Source organism: Garra rufa, chromosome 16 (genome assembly GCF_049309525.1).
Source record: "Garra rufa chromosome 16, GarRuf1.0, whole genome shotgun sequence".
Taxonomy (NCBI): Eukaryota; Metazoa; Chordata; class Actinopteri; order Cypriniformes; family Cyprinidae; genus Garra; species Garra rufa.
In genome coordinates, this window is record NC_133376.1 from 11,834,669 (window position 1) to 11,859,450 (window position 24,782).

Below are 24,782 nucleotides of genomic sequence, written 5' to 3' on the forward strand. Positions count from 1 at the left end.
GGAGAGAGAAGACTGATCACGGAGACAGTGTGTTTTTTTTTTAATAATTTTCTGGGTTTTACAGAGTTTTTATCACAACTTTTCACTTTGGATATTTTCAGTATTTCCTCCAACTTTTTTGGATTGATTTTATTGCTTTCTGCCTTTATCTTCCATTCGTGGTCTTCTGCAAAATGTCGGACAGAACAATGGCGCGGCAAGTACTGCTGTTTATTTGGTTTCTTTCTCTCAGTTCGGCTCTCGGGCAGGTCAGTTACTCCATTCCTGAGGAAATGGCGAAAGGCTCTCTAGTCGGGAACATAGCGCAGGATTTGGGTTTAGATTTAAAGAGACTGAAATCGGGCAAAGCGCGTATTTATACAGGTGACAGCGCTGAATACATCGAGCTGAATAAAGAGAGAGGAGTCCTCCTTATCAAAGAAAGAATAGACCGAGAGGCGCTATGCGGACAAACAACGCCTTGCGCTCTTCATTTTCAGATTATACTCGAAAATCCGATGCAGTTGTACCGCGTTACAATTGAGGTCACAGATGTAAACGACAATGCACCGATGTTTAGTAAGAGTGAGATGAGATTTGAAATAAATGAATTGTCTTCATCAGGAGCCAGATTTCTTTTAGAGAGGGCTATTGATCATGACGTCGGTCCAAATGGTCTGCAGAGTTATTATTTACAACCGACAGATAATTTTGTTTTGAAATATCAGAATCTTCCCGATGGAAATAAAGCTGTCGAAATGGTTCTCCAAACGCCCTTAGATCGAGAAAAAAAAGATCATATATCTTTGCTTTTAACGGCATTTGACGGAGGCGAGCCCCAGATGTCTGGTACAATGAAGATACATATTACAGTTTTGGATGCTAATGATAACGCCCCTGTGTGTTCACAGTCCGTATACAAAACTAGCATAGCTGAAAATTCGCCAAAAGGCACAGTTTTAACGACAGTTAGTGCTTCTGATGCTGACCAAGGTTCAAATGGTAGAATATCGTTCTCCATTTCAAGTACCGCGGACAAAGCGGCAGAGATTTTTGAAATAGATCCTGATGCTGGTGTTGTAAAGCTTATTGGGGGCATAGATTACGAAATAAGTAAGTATTATCAAATTGATGTTCAGGCTCGAGATGAAGGCGGTCACACAGATTCGTGTAAAATAATTGTTGACGTTATTGACACAAACGATAATAATCCCATTATAAATATTATTTCAAAATCAAGCCAGATATCAGAGGATTCAAAACCTGGCACTGTTTTAGCAATATTAAATATTCAAGACGTAGACTCGAATGAAAGCGGCAAAGTTAATTGTCACTTAAATGAAAATGTTCCATTCGTCATTCAGTCTTCACCCGATGGTTTCTATAGTTTAGTCACCGATAGTAATTTAGACCGAGAGACCGAGTCTGGGTATAACATCAGTGTGACTTGCGCTGATGAGGGCGTGCCTTCCCTCTCCAGCAGCGTCCCTCTCTCCTTACAGATATCAGATGTGAATGATAACGCGCCTGTCTTTGACAAAAGCTCATATGAGGCCTCAGTTCAAGAGAACAACACACCGGGTCTTTCCATATTTACAGTCAGAGCCAGAGACGAAGATTTTAACCAGAATGCCCGTGTGTCTTATATTCTGGAGGACTCGTCGGTTAACGGAGTGCCCGTCTCCTCGTTAGTATCCGTTAGTGCAGATAGTGGAGTTATACATGCAGTTCGATCTTTCGATTATGAGCAGATCAAAAATTTCCAGTTTCGCATAAAAGCGCAGGACGGAGGCTCCTCTCCTCTCAGCAGCAACGTGAGCGTAAAAATAAGGATTCAGGACCAGAATGACAACGCCCCTCAGGTTCTGTATCCGGTCCAGTCAGGTGCTTCTGTGGTGGCTGAAATAGTGCCTCGTTCGGCTGATGTGGGTTATCTGGTGACTAAAGTGGTGGCTGTTGATGTGGACTCTGGACAGAATGCGTGGCTCTCATATAAACTGCAGAAAGCCACAGACAGGGCGCTGTTTGAAGTGGGTTTACAGAATGGAGAAATAAGAACTGTACGCCAAGTAACAGATAAAGATGCTGTCAAGCAAAGACTCACTGTTGTAGTGGAAGACAACGGGCAGCCCTCTCGATCAGCTACAGTCAATGTTAACGTGGCGGTGGCGGACAGCTTCCCTGAAGTGCTCTCGGAGTTCACTGACTTTACGCAGGACAAAGACTACAACGACAACCTGACTTTCTATCTGGTTTTGGCTTTGGCTGTGGTTTCGTTTCTCTTTATCGTGTCTATCATTGCCATACTATCAGTCAAATGCTACAGATGGAGACGCGAGCGGATGTTTTACAAATCTGGAGCGAATCTTCCAGTTATTCCATATTATCCGCCTCTTTACGCAGACGTAGGAGGCACAGGAACTTTACAGCACGTGTACAATTATGAGGTTTGCAGAACCACGGACTCCAGAAAAAGTGATCTGAAATACGGCAGACCTTGCAGTGAGAGCATCATTAGTCTGGACACCAACGGAACACAGACACTCACGCATGCGCAAAGAGGAAAACTTAGCGAAGAATTTGATCAGGTGAGAATTTTAATTTAAGGTTTTTGTAGCAGCTTAAAACAGTTGTTTAACTCCAAAAGCATTTAAACCGTTTATACATAGATCTCAAATGTTTACAATTTTACATACAGTAACAAGCAAGTCGCTACTCACATAATTAGTTGTTTTCAGGATGGCATCCTAGCTGTAGTTTGTAGCATGTCCCTGCTATTTATTTTCTTGGTTAATGCTACAGATTTAATGTGGGTTTTCTGCTTCTTCTATATTATCTTTGTCACTTTGGTTTTACATTTAGTGCTTCAATGCAACATTTGTCCCATTTCCAGTCGAGAGGGTTTGTTTTTGTTTTGTTTTGTTTGTTTTTTTCCGGTAATGTCATGTCATAAGCTGTCAATTATTCAAATCATTTGTCTTTTCAATAGCTTTCTTTATAATTGATCAAGTAATAGGTGCGTTTTGCATGTTTTTAATAATTTATAATAATATGTATATTTAATTATATGATTCAGAAACGCCTGAAATATTCATATTTCTACTCTAAGTGGTTATATCTGCCTTATCCGTGTTGTTAAATCCACAATGCTGTTTTGAAAACCTTTCACATATGCTGGTAAAGACCAGCAGAACTCAAATTCAGTCATGGTAACTGGCCATGGTGCTGAAATGTTCAGTATTGATTTCTTCTGCCTACTTTCCCCCCTTATTTCCGTTCGTTCAAGCATATCTTTTACAGCTTTTGCGTCCTTCCAGTCTCTCAGTAGGTTTAGAATTTAGAAGTATCGTATTCGTTCATTGTCATATATTTTACGTTTCTTTCTACTGTTCCATTAAGGACACACCTAAATTTGTGCTAATTCAATTATCTATCTATCTATCTATCTATCTATCTATCTATCTATCTATCTATCTATCTATCTATCATTTGTTTAAAAGACATCATGCGATTATAACTCATTTTTAATTGTGTGTTGACTGACAATTGCAACGTCCGTATTTAAATTATTGTTACACTGTGGAATAATTCTAAAACACGTCTAGTAGTGTAGATAAAAAAAACTGCGTCTATTTGGTCATTTCTGTAGTTCATCAAACTGGACTCTTAGTGCCGCTGTTGGTCAATATGTGGGTTTAGAGAGCAAATCTGCTGCAGTTCCACCCCCATCATCTCCATATTATTAGAGTGAGAGACAGAACCTGAGAGCACAGTCTAAGGAGAAGAGAGAAGACTAATCGAAGATACTGTGTTTATTGTACTTCTGCAATTAAACACTTTCTTAGTTTTTGTGACTTTGGATTTGTGCATGATTTTCTCCAGCTTTTTGGATTTATTTATTTGCTTTCTGCCTTTATCTTCCATTCGTGGTCTTCTGCAAAATGTCGGACAGAACAATGGCGCGGCAAGTACTGCTGTTTATTTGGTTTCTTTCTCTCCGTTCGGTTCTCGGGCAGGTCAGTTACTCTATTCCTGAGGAAATGTCGAAAGGCTCTTTAGTTGGGAACATAGCGCAAGATTTGGGGTTAGATCTAAAAAGACTGAAATCAGGTAAAGCGCGTATTTATACAGGAGACAGCGCTGAATACATCGAGCTGAATAAAGAAAGAGGAGTCCTCCTCATCAAAGAGAGAATAGACCGAGAGGCGCTATGCGGACAGACAACGCCTTGCGCCCTACATTTTCAGATCATTCTCGAAAACCCAATGGAATTTTTTAGTATCACCATTGAAATAATAGATATTAATGATAACACTCCCAATTTTGAGAAGAGTAGAATTATTTTTAGAATTAGCGAATCAGCTGTTTTAGGATCTAAATTTATGTTAGAGCCTGCTATAGATCTCGATGTGGGAATCAATGGCCTTCAAAGCTATATGCTAAAACCCACTGATAACTTTAATCTTAAATTTAAAAATCAACCAGGAGATGGGGAAAATGTCGAAATGGTTCTGCAAAAGCCTTTAGATCGGGAAAAACAGCATGATATAAAATTAGTGCTCACAGCTATTGATGGAGGAGATCCTCAGTTGTCTGGCAGTATAGAGATTCACATTACAGTTTTAGACGTAAACGACAATGCTCCTGTTTTCGTGCAGTCACTTTATAAAGCGACTGTAACAGAGAATGCGCCAAAAGAGACTATTGTGTCAACAGTAAGTGCAAATGACCCCGACGAGGGAATAAATGGTAAAATAGAGTATTCTATTGCAAACAGGCAGGGTGATGCCAAACAGTTATTTGGCATAAATCAAGATAATGGCCAAGTTACAGTGGTCGGAATAATAGACTTTGAAAAATCTCGCAGTTACGAAATAAGCGTTCAAGCGAGTGATCACGGAGGTCTGACAGATTCATGTAAAATCATAGTTGATGTAATTGATATAAATGATAATAAACCAGTGATCAATATTATGTCCAAAACAAACGTAATAGCTGAAAATTCTGCGTCTGAAACTGTGGTTACGATGATAAATGTGCAGGATCTTGATTCTGGAGACAATGGGAAAGTTCAATGTTCAGTTAATGAGAACATTCCTTTTACCTTGAAGTCGACAAATGCCAATTTCTTCAGTTTAGTCACAGATGGTGATTTAGACCGAGAGCGCGAATCTGAGTTTAACATCAGTGTGACTTGCGCTGATGAGGGCGTGCCCTCTCTCTCCAGCAGCGTCACTCTCTCCTTACAGATATCAGATGTAAATGATAACGCGCCTGTCTTTGACAAGAGTTCATATGAGGCCTCGGTTCAAGAAAACAACACACCTGGTCTTTCTATATTCACAGTCAGAGCCAGAGACGCAGATTTTAACCAAAATGCCCGTGTTTCTTACATACTAGAGGACTCGCCGGTTAACGGAGTGCCTGTCTCCTCGTTAGTGTCCGTTAGTGCTGATAGTGGAGTCATACATGCAGTACGATCTTTTGATTACGAGCAGATCAGAGATTTCCAGTTCCGCGTAATAGCACAGGACGGAGGCTCACCTCCACTCACTAGCAACGTGAGCGTAAAAATAAGGATTCAGGACCAGAATGACAACGCGCCTCAGGTTCTGTATCCGGTCCAGTCAGGTGCTTCTGTGGTGGCTGAAATAGTGCCTCGTTCGGCTGATGTGGGTTATCTGGTGACTAAAGTGGTGGCTGTTGATGTGGACTCTGGACAGAATGCCTGGCTCTCATATAAACTGCAGAGAGCCACAGACAGGGCGCTGTTTGAAGTGGGCTTACAGAATGGAGAAATAAGAACTGTACGCCAAGTGACAGATAAAGATGCTGTCAAACAAAGACTCACTGTTGTAGTGGAGGACAACGGACAGCCCTCTCGATCAGCTACAGTCAATGTTAATGTGGCAGTGGCGGACAGCTTTCCTGAAGTGCTCTCGGAGTTCACTGACTTTACGCACGACAAGGACTACAACGACAACCTGACTTTCTATCTGGTCTTGGCCTTGGCTGTAGTTTCGTTTCTCTTTATCGTGTCTATCATTGCCATACTGTCAGTCAAATGCTACAGATGGAGACGCGAGCGGATGTTTTACAAATCTGGAGCGAATCTTCCAGTTATTCCGTATTATCCGCCTCTTTACGCAGACGTAGGGGCCACAGGAACTTTACAGCACGTGTACAATTATGAGGTTTGCAGAACCACTGACTCCAGAAAGAGTGATCTAAAATATGGCAGACCTTGCAGTGAGAGCATCATTAGTCTGGACACCAGCGGAACACAGACACTCACGCATGCGCAAAGAGGAAAACTGATCAATGACCAATTTGATGACCAGGTGAGGATTTTAATTTACAGTTTCCATAGCAACGTACAACATTGTTTAACTGCAAAAGCATTTAAACCGTTCATACATGTATCTTAAATGTTTCAATAATAATCAAGTTGCCACTCACATAAATAGGCTGCTGTTTGTATGATGTTTTAAGTCTTAATGTCACGGATCAAATGTGAGTTTTTTTTTTTTTTTTTTTCTTATTTTGTATTTCCTTTGTTGCGTTGGTTTCAGCTTAGTGCTTTAAAGCAAGATTTGATCTATTTCCAGTTTGAGGGAGTTTTTCCTCGTCAGATAAGCGTACTTAAACATCCTTTATGTAATTTGCCCACATTATTTGTGCTTTCAATCACTTTCTTTAATATATACACAATATATATTTTTTCAAGAAAAGTGTGATTTAAAAATAAAATCGTTTTAGTGTGATGTGTGTGTACAGTATATTTTATCGTTTGTTAAATAAAATTAAGAATCTGGTGTTGCTACTTTAAGACCATTCCGGTCTTCAGAAATGCCTGAAATTATCATCTTTATACTCCAATGTTAAGTGGTTTTATCTGCCTTATCTATATTTTACTTTTTTGTTTTACATCGATAATGTGTTTTTAAGATTGTTTCAAGAATCTTTCATATGTTTTTGAAAAGACCAGCGGAGCTCAAATTCAGTCGTAGTAACTGGCCGTGGTGCTGAAATGTTCAGTCTTGGGTTATTCTGCCACTCTTCCCCCAATACCTTCGTTTGTCAGAGCATATTTTCTAGAACTTCTGCGTCCTTCCAGTCTCAAGATGTTTAGAATTCAAAATTATCGTATTGGTTCATATGCATACTTGATTTTGATTGATTTGTATATTTCAAATTTCTCTCGATTATTCTGTTAAGAGCACACCTACGTTTGTGCTAATTCCATATTTAATATTTTCTTGTTCTTTTTTCTATTTTGTTTACACGAAATAATGCAATAATTACACATTTACTTTTTTATATAATTTCATTTTATTGACATTCCCAAATGGCTCTATTTTAATAATTATTGTAATTGTAAGTTATTCTAAAACACTCCTCATACTGTAAAAAAATAATAATAAATAAATAAATCTATAGGGTTGTTTCTGTAGTTCATCAGACTGAACTCTTAGTGCCGCTGTTGGTCAACATGTCAGTTTAAAGAGCAGATCTGCTGCAGTTCCACCCATATCATCTTCATATCATTAGATAGAGAGAAGCTGAGAGCCCACTCTGAGGAGGAGAAAGAAGACGAACACGGAGATACTGTATTTAGTATCATTTTTATTTGACTTGCAGATGTTTTTGTTAGTTCTCGTCACTTTGGATATATACACAATTTCCTCCAACTTTTTGGATTTATCTATTTGCTTTCTGCCGTAATCTTCCATTCGTGGTCTTCTGCAAAATGTCGGACAGAACAATGGCGCGGCAAGTACTGCTGTTTATTTGGTTTCTCTCTCTCAGTTCGGCTCTTGGGCAGGTCAGTTACTCCATTCCTGAGGAAATGGCGAAAGGCTCTTTAGTTGGGAACATAGCGCAGGATTTGGGTTTAGATTTAAAGAGACTGATATCGGGTAAAGCGCGTATTTATACAGGAGACAGCGCTGAATACATCGAGCTGAATAAAGAAAGAGGAGTCCTCCTTATCAAAGAGAGAATAGACCGCGAGGCGCTATGCGGACAGACAACGCCTTGTGCGCTACATTTTCAAATTATTTTAGAAAATCCAATAGAGTTTTACTCCGTTGCAGTCGAAGTTACAGATGTAAATGACCATTCGCCATCTTTTAAACGAACTGAGATGAGATTTAGAATTAGCGAGTCAGCTGCGGCTGGGGCAGTTTTTGTTTTAGAGAGAGCGATGGATTTAGATGTTGGAATAAACGGCCTTCAGACTTATATATTAAAACCAACTGATAATTTTTCATTAAAATTACAGAGTCAAGCAGACGGAAGTAAGATAGTAGAAATGGTTCTTCAGAAACCTCTCGATCGTGAAAAGCAAGAGCATTTGTCTCTGGTTCTGACAGCAATAGATGGAGGTGATCCTCAATTATCTGGTACTGCACAGATACATATTACAGTTTTAGATGTCAACGACAACGCGCCTGTTTTTATGCATAAAATATATAAAGCGAGTATCACTGAGAATGCCCTCAAAGGTACAGTTGTGACGACGGTGAGCGCTTCTGACTTGGATGAGGGACCTAACAGCAAAATAGCATATGCTATTACAAATACTTTAGACAGTGTTTCGGAATTGTTTAACATTAACGAAACAAACGGTGAGGTGAGAGTAACAGGGAATATAGATTATGAGAAAGCCCGCCACTATCAAATCCATGTACAGGCGAGCGATGACGGGGGTCTGACTGATTCTTGTAAAATCGATGTGGATGTGATTGATTTAAATGACAATAAACCACTGATCAACATCATGTCTAAATTAACCGCAATATCAGAAAACTCTAATCTTGGAACTGTTGTAACTGTGATAAACGCGCAAGACTCAGACGCAGAAGAAAACGGTAAAATTGATTGTTCAGTTATGGAGAACATTCCTTTTAGTCTGAAGTCGACAAATGCCAATTTCTTCAGTTTAGTCACAGATGGTGATTTAGACCGAGAGCGCGAGTCTGGATATAACATCAGTGTGACGTGTGCTGATGAGGGCGTGCCTTCCCTCTCCAGCAGCGTCACTCTCTCCTTACAGATATCAGATGTGAATGATAACGCGCCTGTCTTTGACAAGAGCTCATATGAGGCCTCTGTTCAAGAAAACAACACACCGGGTCTTTCCATATTCACAGTCAGAGCCAGAGACGCAGATTTTAACCAGAATGCCCGTGTGTCTTATATTCTGGAGGACTCGTCGATTAACGGAGTGCCCGTCTCCTCCTTAGTGTCCGTTAGTCCTGATAGTGGAGTCATACATGCAGTACGATCATTTGATTATGAGCAAATCAAAGATTTCCAGTTCCGCGTAAAAGCGCAGGACGGAGGTTCTCCTCCTCTCTGCAGCAACGTTAGCGTGAAAATAACGATTCAGGATCAGAATGACAACGCGCCTCAGGTTCTGTATCCGGTCCAGTCAGGTGCTTCTGTGGTGGCTGAAATAGTGCCTCGTTCGGCTGATGTGGGTTATCTGGTGACTAAAGTGGTGGCTGTTGATGTGGACTCTGGACAAAATGCCTGGCTCTCTTATAAACTGCAGAAAGCCACAGACAGGGCGCTGTTTGAAGTGGGCTTACAGAATGGAGAAATAAGAACTGTACGCCAAGTGACAGATAAAGATGCTGTCAAACAAAGACTCACTGTTGTAGTGGAGGACAACGGACAGCCCTCTCGATCAGCTACAGTCAATGTTAACGTGGCGGTGGCGGACAGCTTCCCTGAAGTGCTCTCGGAGTTCACTGACTTTGCGCACGACAAGGACTACAACGACAACCTGACTTTCTATCTGGTCTTGGCCTTGGCTGTAGTTTCGTTTCTCTTTATCGTGTCTGTCATTGCCATACTGTCAGTCAAATGCTACAGATGGAGACGCGAGCGGATGTTTTACAAATCTGGAGCAAATCTTCCAGTTATTCCGTATTATCCGCCTCTTTACACAGACGTAGGGGGCACAGGAACTTTACAGCACGTGTACAATTATGAGGTTTGCAGAACCACTGACTCCAGAAAGAGTGATCTGAAATACGGCAGACCTTGCAGTGAGAGCATCATTAGTCTGAACACTAGTGGAACACAGACACTCACGCATGCGCAAAGGGAGAGACTGAACTTTGACGATTGTGACGATCAGGTGAGAGACATTTTTACAGCTAATTTATACTGATATTTTAAAACGTTGTTTCTCATAATCAGTAATTTTTTTCTTTATGTGTTTGACAACGTCGATGATTATTTTTCTGAAATAAATCGTTTTTGTAATTTTAAGAAGTTGACAGTTAAATAATGGTGTATATTGATCTTATATTATAGTTTGGTCAGTTTTTATAGATGATTATTTTATGCGTTTCTTTCACTCAAATTATTAGTTTCTATTTTTATTGTGCAGTATTGTATCTTTTTTTTTTTCCTACAGCCAAGAAAAAAATACAATAAGAAAAAAATGCAACAAGTAAAAGTTATATATATATATATGCTATCGATTTAACATGCGGTGGCATTTTCAATTCTTATTTTACCTTTTTTTCTTGCACGACTGTTATACTTGTCTTTGTCATTAAATGAGAAACTTCAGCTTCCCTGACCATGGTCCTGAAATGCATTGAGGCGGTCATTTTCATCATGTATTCTGATGCATCTCTTGACAGCAGACCGCGTTTTTAGGATCTTTTTTCTGCAGTTTGTCTGTCTTCCTGTTCATAGTTAAACGATACAACCTTTCATTAGTTTGAAGATACTTGGTATGTGATTAATTGTATATTAGACATATAATTAATCGTTTTTTTCTCCATCTTATTTACGATTAATCACATACTAAGTATCTCAAAAATCCTGTCTGTCTGATCAGTGAACACGCAGATAGGGGCTTATCAAAACACTCGGGGAACAAAAAAAATTTTGTGTTATAGGCTTTTCCTTAAATCTTATTTACGTAAACTCATGCAATAATTGTATCGCTTAGATGTTGGTATTATAATGATCATTTGGTACTTTTATACTTAAGTACTTTGTTCAGTATGTTGCTTTTCTTAGACAGGTCTGACACAGAAATAATGGTTTATTCATTTAAAATTTTCTGTAGTTCATCAGACTGAACTCATAGTGCCGCTGTTGGTCAATATGTCAGTTTAGAGAGCAGACCTGCTGCAGTTCCACCCCCATCATCTCCATATTAGAGAGAGACAGAAGCTGAGAGCACAGTCTGAGGAGGAGAGAGAAGACAAATCAAGGAGATACAGTATTACGTATCTTTTTCTTTCACTTGCAGACTTTTGTTTTGTTTGTTAGTTCTCGTCACTTTGGATATACACACATTTTTATCAAACTTCTTGGATTGATTTATTTGCTTTCTGCCGTAATCTTCCGTCCGTGGTCTTCTGCAAAATGTCGGACAGAACAATGGCGCGGCAAGTACTGCTGTTTATTTGGTTTCTCTCTCTCAGTTCGGCTCTTGGGCAGGTCAGTTACTCCATTCCTGAGGAAATGGCGAAAGGCTCTTTAGTTGGGAACATAGCACAGGATTTGGGTTTAGATTTAAAAAGACTTAAATCGGGTAAAGCGCGTATTTATACAGGAGACAGCGCTGAATACATAGAGCTGAATAAAGAAAGAGGAGTCCTCCTTATCAAAGAGAGAATAGACCGAGAGGCGCTATGCGGACAGACAACGCCTTGCGCTCTACATTTCCAGATAATTCTCGAAAACCCAATGGAGTTTTACTCCGTTACAGTCGAGGTTACAGATGTTAATGACCATTCGCCTTCGTTTAAAAGGACTGAAATGAAATTCAGAATCAGCGAGTCAGCTGCGGCTGGGGCAGTTTTTGTTTTAGAGAGAGCGATGGATTTAGATGTTGGAACAAACGGCCTTCAAACTTATATATTAAAGCCCACTGATAATTTTTCATTGAAATTACAGAGTCAAGCAGACGGTAGTAGGCTGGTAGAAATGGTTCTTCAGAAACCTCTCGATCGTGAAAGGCAAGAGCATTTGTCTCTGGTTCTGACAGCAATAGATGGAGGTGATCCACAATTGTCTGGTACTGCACAGATACATATTACCGTTTTAGATGCCAACGACAACGCGCCTGTTTTTATGCTTAAAGTACATAAAGCAAGTATTACTGAGAATGCTCTCAAAGGCACGGTTGTGACGACGGTTAGTGCTTCAGATTTGGATGAGGGATCTAACGGCAAAATTGCATATGCTATTAAAAATACACTGGACAGTGTTCCAGAATTGTTTGAAATTAACGAAACAAACGGTGAGGTGAGAGTAACAGGGAATATAGATTACGAGAAAGCACGCCACTATCAAATTCATATACAGGCGAGCGATGACGGGGGTCTGACTGATTCTTGTAAAATCGATGTAGATGTGATTGATATAAATGACAATAAACCACTGATTAACATCATGTCTAAATTAACCGCAATATCAGAAAACTCTCATCCTGGAACTGTTGTAACGATGATTAATGCGCAGGACCCTGATGCAGGAGAAAATGGTAAAATGTTTTGTTCAGTTAATGAAAACATTCCATTTACCCTGAAGTCGACAAATGCCAATTTCTTCAGTTTAGTCACAGATGGTGATTTAGACCGAGAGCGCGAGTCTGAATATAACATCAGTGTGACTTGCGCTGATGAGGGCGTGCCCTCTCTCTCCAGCAGCATCACTCTCTCCTTGCAGATATCAGATGTGAATGATAACGCACCTGTCTTTGACAAGAGCTCTTATGAGGCTTCTGTTCAAGAAAACAACACACCGGGTCTTTCCATATTTACAGTCAGAGCCAGAGACGCAGATTTTAACCAGAATGCCCGTGTGTCTTATATACTGGAGGACTCGTCGGTTAACGGAGTGCCCGTCTCCTCGTTAGTATCCGTTAGTGCTGATAGTGGAGTCATACATGCAGTGCGCTCTTTCGATTACGAGCAGATCAAAGATTTTAAGTTCCGCGTAAAAGCGCAGGACGGAGGCTCCCCCCCTCTCAGCAGCAACGTGAGCGTGAAAATAAGGATTCAGGACCAGAATGACAACGCGCCTCAGGTTCTGTATCCGGTTCAATCAGGTGCTTCTGTGGTGGCTGAAATAGTGCCTCGTTCAGCTGATGTGGGTTATCTGGTGACTAAAGTGGTGGCTGTTGATGTGGACTCTGGACAGAATGCCTGGCTCTCTTATAAACTACAGAAAGCCACAGACAGGGCGCTGTTTGAAGTGGGCTTACAGAATGGAGAAATAAGAACTGTACGCCAAGTGACAGATAAAGATGCTGTCAAACAAAGACTCACTGTTGTAGTGGAGGACAACGGGCAGCCCTCTCGATCAGCTACAGTCAATGTTAACGTGGCGGTGGCGGACAGCTTCCCTGAAGTGCTCTCGGAGTTCACTGACTTTACGCACGACAAAGACTACAACGACAACCTGACTTTCTATCTGGTTTTGGCTTTGGCTGTGGTTTCGTTTCTCTTTATCGTGTCTATCATTGCCATACTGTCAGTCAAATGCTACAGATGGAGACGCGAGCGGATGTTTTACAAATCTGGAGCGAATCTTCCAGTTATTCCGTATTATCCGCCTCTTTACGCAGACGTAGGGGGCACAGGAACTTTACAGCACGTGTACAATTATGAGGTTTGCAGAACCACTGACACCAGAAAGAGTGATCTGAAATACGACAGGCCTTGCACTGAGAGCATCATTAGTCTGGATACCAGCGGAACACAGACACTCACGCATGCGCAAAGGGAGAGACTGAACTTTGATTGTGACGATCAGGTGAGAATTATTTTTACAGCTGATTTATATCTTTGTTTTAAACATTGTTTCTCACAACTGATAATTTTTGCTTACTTTTGACACCGTCGTTGATTAGTTCTATAAAAATTAATAGTCTCTGCAATTCCAAGAAATTTATTAATAAATCATTTCAAGCAGAAAATGGCCTGATTCTTTGGCTGTTGTGTTTTCATCCGTTATCTACAGTTTGGTCAATAATAGTGACTGCGTGATTACTACTACCAATACTATGGCACACATACTGTCACTGATATATAGCTGAGTAATTTTTTCTCCAGTTTAACCTCATCACCCTGGTATTGTACGTACAATTCTTTATTTGAGATTATAACCTTTTTCCATGTGTAACTTTTAGTTGTCTTTGTCATAAGGTGAGAAACTCTATTTAGCGTTTCGCGTCCCTGACTATGGTCCTGAAATTCTCCACGGTTATTTGCGTCATCTGCTGTGATAAATCTGATTACAGCAGACCATCTTTTTGAGATTTTCCGCATCGTGTTGTTCTATCCTCCGTTTAAAAAGGTAAACTATGAAATATTTCATTCATGGTCTGATATTCGTCGTGTGGATAATTGCATTTAAGGAATTTTCCCTCTATCGATAATTAATGTGCATACCGATAAGGCATAATCAAAACTTTGAGCAAACACGAAATCATTTATTTGTTTATTTTGCCTTGTATGTATTTATACAAGCTTATAGAATTTTATTTTGTAGATGTTTACAATGGTAAAGGTATTTGTTGGTTTTACACTTCTGATTATTCTGTTAATGGTTTTTCTCAGACATGTCTGTCACTTAGCTGTAAATGTATAATTTTTAGGTTTTCTGTAGTTCATCTGACTGAACTCATAGTGCCGCTGTTGGTCAATATGTCAGTTTAAAGAGCAGATCTGCTGCAGTTCCACCCCCATCATCTCCATTTTATTAGAGAGAGGCAGAAGTTGAGAGCACAGTCTGAGGAGAGAGAAGACAAATCACGAGGATACTATATTTAATATACTTCTGGAATTGCAGACTCTTTCTTAGTTTTGTCACTTTGGATTTATACAGGATTTCCTCCAGCTTTTTGGAATGATTTATTTGTTTTCTGCTTGAATCTTCATTCTGCAAAATGTCGGACAGAACAATGGCGCGGCAAGTACTGCTGTTTGTTTGGTTTTTCTCTCTCAGTTCGGCTCTCGGGCAGGTCAGTTACTCTATTCCTGAGGAAATGGCGAAAGGTTCTTTAGTCGGGAACATAGCGCAGGATTTGGGTTTAGATTTAAAGAGACTGAAATCAGGTAAAGCGCGTATTTATACAGGAGACAGCGCTGAATACATCGAGCTGAATAAAGAAAGAGGAGTCCTCCTCATCAAAGAGAGAATAGACCGAGAGTCGCTATGCGGACAGACAACGCCTTGCGCTCTACATTTTCAGATTATTCTGGAAAACCCAATGGAATTCTTTAGCATTACAGTTGAAATAATAGACATTAATGACAACACCCCCAGTTTTAAAAAGACTACGATTAGTTTTAGAATCAGCGAATCAGTTATTTTAGGATCTAAATTTATGTTAGAGCCTGCTATAGATCTTGATGTGGGAATCAACGGCCTGCAAAGCTATATGCTAAAACCTACTGATAATTTTAATCTTAAATTTAAAAATCAACAAGGAGAAGGGAACAATGTCGAAATGGTTCTACAAAAGCCTTTAGATCGTGAAAAACAGCATGATATAAAATTAGTGCTCACAGCTATTGATGGAGGAGATCCTCAGTTGTCTGGCAGTATAGAGATTCACATTACAGTTTTAGATGCAAACGACAATGCTCCTGTTTTCGTGCAGTCACTTTATAAAGCGACTGTAACAGAGAATGCGCCAAAAGACACTATTGTGTCAACAGTGAGCGCAACTGATGCAGATGAGGGTGTAAATAGTAAAATAGAGTATTCTATTGCAAACATGCAAGACGATGCTCAGCAGTTATTTGAAATAGATAAAGATAATGGACAAGTTACAGTGGTCGGAATAATAGATTTTGAAAAAGCTCGAAATTATGAGCTACGCGTTCAGGCAAGTGATCATGGTGGTATGACTGATTCTTGTAAAATCATAGTTGATGTAATTGATATCAACGATAATAAACCAGCGATCAATATTATGTCCAAAACAAACGTTATAACTGAAAGTTCTGTATCTGAGACGGTGGTTACGATGATAAATATTCAGGATCTTGATTCAGGAGAAAATGGTGAGGTTCAGTGTTCAGTTAATGAGAACATTCCTTTTACCTTGAAGTCGACAAATGCCAATTTTTTCAGTTTAGTCACAGATGGCGATTTAGACCGAGAGAGAGAGTCTGAGTATAACATCAGTGTGACGTGCGCTGATGAGGGCGTGCCCTCTCTCTCCAGCAGCGTCACTCTCTCCTTACAGATATCAGATGTGAATGATAACGCGCCTGTCTTTGACAAGAGTTCATATGAAGCATCTGTTCAAGAAAACAACACACCTGGTCTTTCCATATTCACGGTCAGAGCCAGAGACGCAGATTTTAACCAGAATGCCCGTGTGTCTTATATACTGGAGGACTCGTCGGTTAACGGTGTGCCCGTCTCCTCCTTAGTGTCCGTTAGTCCTGATAGTGGAGTCATACATGCAGTGCGATCTTTCGATTTTGAGCAGATCAAAGATTTCCAGTTTCGCGTAAAAGCGCAGGACGGAGGCTCTCCTCCTCTCAGCAGCAACGTGAGTGTGAAAATCTCGATTCAGGACCAGAATGACAACGCGCCTCAGGTTCTGTATCCGGTCCAGTCAGGTGCTTCTGTGGTGGCTGAAATAGTGCCTCGTTCAGCTGATGTGGGTTATCTGGTGACTAAAGTGGTGGCTGTTGATGTGGACTCTGGACAAAATGCATGGCTCTCATATAAACTGCAGAAAGCCACAGACAGGGCGCTGTTTGAAGTGGGCTTACAGAATGGAGAAATAAGAACTGTACGTCAAGTGACAGATAAAGATGCTGTCAAACAAAGACTCACTGTTGTAGTGGAGGACAACGGGCAGCCCTCTCGATCAGCTACAGTTAATGTTAACGTGGCGGTGGCGGACAGCTTTCCTGAAGTGCTCTCGGAGTTCACTGACTTTGCGAACGACAAGGACTACAACGACAACCTGACTTTCTATCTGGTTTTGGCTTTGGCTGTGGTTTCGTTTCTCTTTATCGTGTCTATCATTGCCATACTGTCAGTCAAATGCTACAGATGGAGACGCGAGCGGATGTTTTACAAATCTGGAGCGAATCTTCCAGTTATTCCGTATTATCCGCCTCTTTACGCGGACGTGGGGGGCACAGGAACTTTACAGCACGTGTACAATTATGAGGTTTGCAGAACCACTGACTCCAGAAAGAGTGATCTGAAATACGGCAGACCTTGCAGTGAGAGCATCATTAGTCTGGACAGCAGCGGAACAAAAACACTGAAGCATTGCCAAAGAGGAAAACTGATCAACGAAGGTTTTGATGAGCAGGTGAGAATTTATTTATTTATTTTTACTGCAAACGCATTGGATAAGACTGCTTACCAATGCTTTCGAAATGAGTAACGTTCTGTATTCTGAAAAACATTTTCAGTTTTACATACAATTACAAGCAAGTTGTCTTTCTTACGCTTCAACACGCTGCTGTTTTCATGGTGACATCGGTGTCATAGTTTCAGATACAAGAGCGACTGTACTAAAGATTAACATGCTAATCATTTGCTTGTGTTGATGGCACTGGGCGTATAGAAGTTTACTGCTCACGTTCAGCCTTTTTACAGCCTTTCAGTCATTTTATAATATATAATTTATACAGTATTCAGATAGATTTTGGTCTTTAATTTTTCTATTATTGTTATTGTATTATTATTTTCGTGTGAGATATGCGTTATGTATGCTAGTTAAGGTATTATAAACCTTCGTATTATTTGGTAATAGATTTAAATATTTAATCTTATTAGTGCCTTTTTTCGATCATCAAAGGCACCTTTTTTGTAATAAATGGTATATACTATGTGTTGTAATTAGCATTGAAGATATTTAACCATTTTGAAAGCCACAATCATTTTGGTATGTTTTCTTTTCCCCTGCCCGTCTGCACTTGTTTGGGGATCTTTAATCTGTGGTTGTGAAGACAGCAGTTAAAGTGCAACTTCAGTCATCGTAGCTGGCCATGGTGCTGAAATGTAGTCTTACATTCTTCTGCCTATACTGTTTTTTTTTTTTTCCTTTCTTGATTCGTTGGAGCATAACTTCTAGTACATTCAAGTCCTTCTAGTGTCTCTTCATATTTAGTATTAAGAAGAATATCAGTCGTTCATATACTGTATCTCAGGTTGATTTATATATTTCAAGCTTGCAGGTTTATGCTAATACATTATCTAATCTTGTTCATTTTTTGTGTTTTCTTTTTTTAATTTTTTCTTTAAAAAATTGTGTTTACATAAATTAATCATGCGTTCAAATACCATTGTTTGGTATTTTAAATAACACCCGCAACTGCTGAATTGATAGATTGATTGATTGGTTTTTAATGATGTAAAAAAAAAAAAAAGTATGTAAATGTAAATAAATCTTGAACACGTCTCATATTGTGGGGAAAAAAACGAATCTCTTGGGTTGTTACTGTAGTTCATCAGACTGGACTCTTAGTGCCGCTGTTCGTCAATATGTCAGTTTAGAAAGCAGATCTGCTGCAGTTCCACCCCCATCATCTCCATATTATTAGAGAGAGACAGAAGCTGAGAGCACAGTCTGAGAAGGCGAGAGAAGACAAATCACGGAGATACTGTGTTTATAATCCATTTTCTGGAATCGCAGACACTTGTGTTAGTTCTTCTCACTTTGGATATATACATAATTTCCTCCATCGTCTTGGATTGATTTATTTGTTTTCTGCTTGAATCTTCATTCGTGGTCTTCTGCAAAATGCCGGACAGAACAATGGCGCGGCAAGTACTGCTGTTTATTTGGTTTCTCTCTCTCAGTTCGTCTCTCGGGCAGGTCAGTTATTCCATTCCTGAGGAAATGGCGAAAGGCTCTTTAGTCGGGAACATAGCGCAGGATTTGGGTTTAGATTTAAAGAGACTGAAATCGGGTAAAGCGCGTATTTATACAGGAGACAGCGCTGAATACATCGAGCTGAATAAAGAAAGAGGAGTCCTCCTTATCAAAGAGAGAATAGACCGAGAGGCGCTATGCGGACAGACAACACCTTGTGCGCTACATTTTCAGATTACCTTAGAAAATCCTATGGAGTTTTATAGCGTAACAGTTGAGATTGTAGATGTAAATGACAACGCTCCCGTTTTTGCAGTTAAAGAAATTAAATTTGATATAAGTGAATCATCTCCGACAGGGGCTAAATTTGTTTTAGAGACAGCAGTGGATGATGACGTTGGCTTTAATAGCGTGCAGAGTTATTCTTTACATCCCGCTGATTATTTTGTTTTAAAAACTCAAGATATGCCGGATGGTAGCAAAAATGTTGAAATGATTTTACAAAAACCTTTAGATCGAGAAAAACAAGAGCACATTTCGCTTTTACTTACTGCTGTGGATGGAGGAGACCCACAGATGTCTGGGACAATTCCGATTATAATCACAGTCGAGGACGCAAATGACAACGCACCAGTGTGCTTTCTGCCTGTTTATAAGACCAGCGTTGCAGAAAACTCTTCAAAGGGTACAGTTTTAACTACAGTTCAAGCATCAGATGCTGACCAAGGACAAAATGGTAAAATAGAGTATCATATTTCGAAATCTTCTGGTGGCACCACTAATCTCTTTGAAATAGACAGAAATGAGGGAGTGTTAAGATTATCTGGCGATATTGACTATGAAAGAGTTAAACATTATCAAATTGACGTTCAGGCGAGAGACCCCGGCCGTCACTCTGACACATGCAAAGTGATTGTTGATGTAGTTGACGTGAATGACAACAAACCAGTAATTAATATAATGTCAAAATCAAACACTCTTTCCGAAGATTCAAAACCAGGCACCGTTGTGACTATGCTGAACGTCCAAGACTCTGATTCTGGTGAGAATGGAAAGGTTCAGTGCTCCATTAATGATAATATCCCTTTTAAGCTGAAGTCCACAAATAATAATTTCTTCAGTTTGGTCACAGATAGTGATTTAGACCGAGAGCGCGAGTCTGAATATAACATCAGTGTGACGTGTGCTGATGAGGGCGTGCCCTCTCTCTCCAGCAGCGTCACTCTCTCCTTACAGATATCAGATGTGAATGATAACGCGCCTGTCTTTGACAAGAGCTCATATGAGGCTTCTGTTCAAGAAAACAACACACCGGGTCTTTCCATATTTACAGTCAGAGCCAGAGACGCAGATTTTAACCAGAATGCCCGTGTATCTTACATACTAGAGGACTCGTCGGTGAACGGAGTGCCCGTCTCCTCGTTAGTGTCCGTTAGTGCTGATAGTGGAGTCATACATGCAGTGCGATCTTTCGATTACGAGCAGATCAAAGATTTTCAGTTCCGCATTAAAGCGCAGGACGGAGGAAATCCTCCTCTCAGCAGCAACGTGAGCGTGAAAATAAGGATTCAGGACCAGAATGACAACGCGCCCCAAGTTCTGTATCCAGTCCAGTCAGGTGCTTCTGTGGTGGCTGAAATAGTGCCTCGTTCGGCAGATGTGGGTTATCTGGTGACTAAAGTGGTGGCTGTTGATGTGGACTCTGGACAGAATGCCTGGCTCTCATATAAACTGCAGAAAGCCACAGACAGGGCGCTGTTTGAAGTGGGTTTACAGAATGGAGAAATAAGAACTGTACGCCAAGTGACAGATAAAGATGCTGTCAAACAAAGACTCACTGTTGTAGTGGAGGACAACGGACAGCCCTCTCGATCAGCTACAGTCAATGTTAACGTGGCGGTGGCGGACAGCTTCCCTGAAGTGCTCTCGGAGTTCACTGACTTTCCGCAAGACAAGGACTACAACGACAATCTGACTTTCTATCTGGTCTTGGCCTTGGCTGTAGTTTCGTTTCTCTTTATCGTGTCTATCATTGCCATACTGTCAGTCAAATGCTACAGATGGAGACGCGAGCGGATGTTTTACAAATCTGGAGCGAATCTTCCAGTTATTCCGTATTATCCACCTCTTTACGCAGACGTAGGGGGCACAGGAACTTTACAGCACGTGTACAATTATGAGGTTTGCAGAACCACTGACTCTAGAAAGAGTGATCTGAAATACGGCAGACCTTGCAGTGAGAGCATCATTAGTCTGGACACCAGCGGAACACAGACACTCACGCTTGCGCAGAGAGGAAAACAAATCAGTGAAGAATTTGATGATCAGGTGAGTCCCCCCTCCCCCAGAACTACTTTATGCAGTATTTAAATCTCATTTTTCATTTTTGCTTGAACTGTTGAACCGATTACTTTTCTGAAGCGAATTGTTTCTAAAATTCTAACAAATTCAAATTAACAGTTTTTATCTGTTAGTATAGTTTGGTCAATTAGTGTAGTTTTGTGTTTTCTGCAGTTTTGTTACTCAGGTCATACTTCTGTATTTTTATTCGTAGTTATGTCATCTATTTTTGTACAGTCAACATTTTTTTTAGATGCGTCAAGTAAAGTTGCTTTTTTTCTTTGTTTTTTCCTATTATTGTTGTTGTTTGCTGTATTATTATAATTGTATGATTTATTTACTTTTGTGCCATAAGTTATATGGCACGCTGCTACTGATATATACGTCCCTGGCCATGGTCCTGAAATGCAGCCAAGCTGTCCTTATTCTCACGTATTCTGATGCACCTCTTTATCCCAGACAGTCTATTTAAATCTTTTTCAGCAGCTTATCAGTCTGTTTTTCTTTTCAACGATAAACTATACACTCCTTCATTCATTTTCAGATGCTGGGTATGTGATTAATTGTAGCTTAGATATTTCTTCCTGTCTCTGATCAGCGGACACACAGAAAAGACCTGATCAATATACTAAGGGAACAAGAAATGTATTTGTTTCAAACTTTATTTCTTAAATTGATTGTGTGAGTTTGTGTAAATAAGATTTATCTAATTAAAATGTGTGTTATGATGGACGTTTGCTAGTTTATTCTTTTAGGACTTTTAGCAAACTGTTTTTCTCAGACATGTCTGTCGCTGAGCTGCAAGTTTATCGTTTTTAGGTTTTCTGTAGTTCATCAGACTGGACTCATAGTGCCGCTGTTGGTCAATATGTCAGTTTAGAGAGCAGATCTGCTGCAGTTCCACCCCCATCATCTCCATATTATTAGAGAGAGACAGAAGCTGAAAGCACAGTCTGAGGAGGAGAGAGAAGACACATCACGAAGATACTGTTTTAACAATTCAACTGGAATTACAGACTTTTTTGTTAGTTCTTGTCACTTTGGATGTATACACGATTTTCTCAAGCTTCTTGGATTGATTAATTTGCTTTCTGCTTTAATCTTCTCTTCTGTGGTCTTCTGCAAAATGCCGGACAGAACAATGGCGCGGCAAGTACTGCTGTTTATTTGGTTCATATCTCTCAGTTCGGCTCTGGGGCAGGTCAGTTACTCCATTCCTGAGGAAATGGCGAAAGGCTCTTTAGTCGGGAACATAGCGCAGGATTTGGGTTTGGATTTAAAGAGACTGAAATCGGGTAAAGCGCGTATTTATACAGGAGACAGCGCTGAATACATAGAGCTGAATAAAGAAAGAGGAGTCCTCTTTATCAAAGAGAGAATAGACCGAGAGGCTCTATGCGGACAGACAACGCCTTGCGCGCTACATTTTCAGATTATTCTGGAAAATCCAATGCAACTATACCGAGTAACAGTTGAGATACAAGACGTTAATGATAACGCTCCTATTTTCAGCCTTAATGAAATGAAATTTGAAATCAGCGAACTGGCTCAGACTGGAGCTAAATTCGATTTGGAAACTGCGGTTGACACCGATGTGGGTTTGAATAGTCTGCAAAGATACACATTAAAACCAAGTGACAATTTTGTTGTAAAAACTCAAAGTTTAGCTGATGGTAGTAAAGCGGTAGAAATGGTATTACAGAAACCACTAGATCGTGAAAAACAAGACCATATTTCTTTATTGTTAACAGCAGTCGATGGCGGCGAGGTGCCAATGTCAGGCACAATGCTAATACATATTACAGTTTTAGATGCGAATGATAATGCTCCTGTTTGCAGTCAGTCAGTATACAAAGCCAGCATAGCCGAGAACTCCGCAAAAGGCACCGTGTTGACCACAGTCAGCGCGTCAGACGCAGATCAGGGTTCTAATGGCGTCGTCACTTATTCTTTATCTTCAGCAGCGTCCGCAGCTGTATTTGACATTGGCCAATATGACGGCGTTCTCCGGTTAATTGGTAATGTTGACTACGAAAAAAACAAACATTTTCAGATAGCGATTCAAGCCAGTGATCAGGGAGGACATACTGATTCTTGTAAAGTAATTATTGACGTTACAGATACAAACGACAATAAGCCTGTTATCAGTATAATGTCAAAATCAAATGACATTTCTGAAAATTCTCCTCCAGGGACAGTTGTAGCGATGATGAACATACAAGACGCTGATACAAACGAAAATGGTATCGTAAAATGTGAATTAAATGAAAATATTCCTTTTGTCATTCACTCTTCGTCAGACGGTTTTTACAGCCTCGTTACAGAAGGTGATTTAGACCGAGAGCGCGAGTCTGGGTATAACATCAGTGTGATTTGTGCTGATGAGGGCGTGCCCTCTCTCTCCAGCAGCGTCACTCTGTCCTTACAGATATCAGATGTGAATGATAACGCGCCTGTCTTTGACAAGAGCTCATATGAGGCTTCAGTTCAAGAAAACAACACACCGGGCCTTTCGATATTCACAGTCAGAGCCAGAGACGCAGATTTTAACCAGAATGCCCGTGTGTCTTACATACTAGAGGACTCGTCGGTTAACGGAGTGCCCGTCTCCTCGTTAGTGTCTGTTAGTGCTGATAGTGGAGTCATACATGCAGCGCGATCTTTCGACTACGAGCAGATCAAAGATTTCCAGTTCCGCGTTAAAGTGCAGGATGGAGGCTCTCCTCCTCTCAGCAGCAACGTGAGTGTGAAAATCACGATTCAGGACCAGAATGACAACGCACCACAGGTTCTGTATCCAGTCCAGTCAGGTGCTTCTGTGGTGGCTGAAATAGTGCCTCGTTCAGCTGATGTGGGTTATCTGGTGACTAAGGTGGTGGCTGTTGATGTGGACTCTGGACAGAATGCCTGGCTCTCATATAAACTGCAGAAAGCCACAGACAGGGCGCTGTTTGAAGTGGGCTTACAGAATGGAGAAATAAGAACTGTACGCCAAGTGACAGATAAAGATGCTGTCAAACAAAGACTCACTGTTGTAGTGGAGGACAACGGGCAGCCCTCTCGATCAGCTACAGTCAATGTTAACGTGGCGGTGGCGGACAGCTTCCCTGAAGTGCTCTCGGAGTTCACTGACTTTACGCACGACAAGGACTACAACGACAACCTGACTTTCTATCTGGTCTTGGCCTTGGCTGTAGTTTCGTTTCTCTTTATCGTGTCTATCATTGCCATACTGTCAGTCAAATGCTACAGATGGAGACGCGAGCGAATGTTTTACAAATCTGGAGCGAATCTTCCAGTTATTCCGTATTACCCGCCTCTTTACGCAGACGTAGGGGGCACAGGAACTTTACAGCACGTGTACAATTATGAGGTTTGTAGAACCACTGACTCTAGAAAGAGTGATCTGAAATACGGCAGACCTTGCAGTGAGAGCATCATTAGTCTGGACACCAGCGGGACACAGACACTCACGCATGCGCACAGGGAGAGACTGAACTTTGATTGTGACGATCAGGTGAGAAATATTTTTTACAGCTAATTTATATCTAGATTGTAAACGTTGATTTCTCACAATTGATCATTTTTGCTGGAGCTGTTGACGCTGTCGCTGATTCGTTTT

At 40.5% G+C, this 24,782-nt stretch overlaps 3 protein-coding genes across 30 annotated transcripts in view; all 3 read left to right on the plus strand.

The window, feature by feature from the left end:
• The window catches only part of LOC141288866 (protocadherin gamma-A11-like), a 143,947-nt gene that overhangs the window by 57,187 nt on the left and 61,978 nt on the right, over window positions 1–24,782 (plus strand). For 2 of the 28 annotated variants that reach the window (XM_073821054.1, XM_073821073.1), the window contains exon 1: window positions 7,547–10,129. The exons of 18 other annotated variants lie outside the window; for them this stretch is intronic. In XM_073821054.1, the coding sequence (XP_073677155.1) occupies window positions 7,730–10,129 (2,400 nt within the window). In that variant the 5' untranslated portion in view covers window positions 7,547–7,729. Of the gene's footprint in view, window positions 1–7,546; window positions 10,130–11,390; window positions 13,777–14,781; window positions 17,312–18,667; window positions 21,149–22,157; window positions 24,678–24,782 lie in introns of those variants that run through there. 8 more of the 28 variants (XM_073821064.1, XM_073821075.1, XM_073821052.1 and 5 more) reach the window with 5 other exon arrangements.
• On the plus strand, window positions 22–3,776 carry LOC141288963 (protocadherin beta-16-like). The gene is made up of 2 exons (XM_073821162.1): window positions 22–2,567; window positions 3,726–3,776. The coding sequence occupies exons 1-2, from the start codon at window positions 174–176 to the stop codon at window positions 3,774–3,776; spliced, it is 2,445 nt and encodes an 814-aa protein (XP_073677263.1). The 5' UTR covers window positions 22–173.
• LOC141288964 (protocadherin beta-16-like) lies at window positions 3,800–7,613 on the plus strand. Its single transcript, XM_073821163.1, has 2 exons — window positions 3,800–6,320; window positions 7,479–7,613. The coding sequence occupies exons 1-2, from the start codon at window positions 3,921–3,923 to the stop codon at window positions 7,611–7,613; spliced, it is 2,535 nt and encodes an 844-aa protein (XP_073677264.1). The 5' UTR covers window positions 3,800–3,920.

What these genes read in the sequence shown, in the direction of transcription:
- LOC141288963 (XM_073821162.1), top strand. Translation starts at nt 174, where the DNA reads ATGTCGGACAGAACAATGGCGCGGCAAGTACTGCTGTTTATTTGGTTT. An exon ending in TTAGCGAAGAATTTGATCAG is followed by an intron (nt 2,568 to 3,725) that starts GTGAGAATTTTA and finishes CCATATTATTAG; the next exon opens with AGTGAGAGACAGAACCTGAG.
- LOC141288964 (XM_073821163.1), top strand. Translation starts at nt 3,921, where the DNA reads ATGTCGGACAGAACAATGGCGCGGCAAGTACTGCTGTTTATTTGGTTT. An exon ending in ATGACCAATTTGATGACCAG is followed by an intron (nt 6,321 to 7,478) that starts GTGAGGATTTTA and finishes TCAACATGTCAG; the next exon opens with TTTAAAGAGCAGATCTGCTG.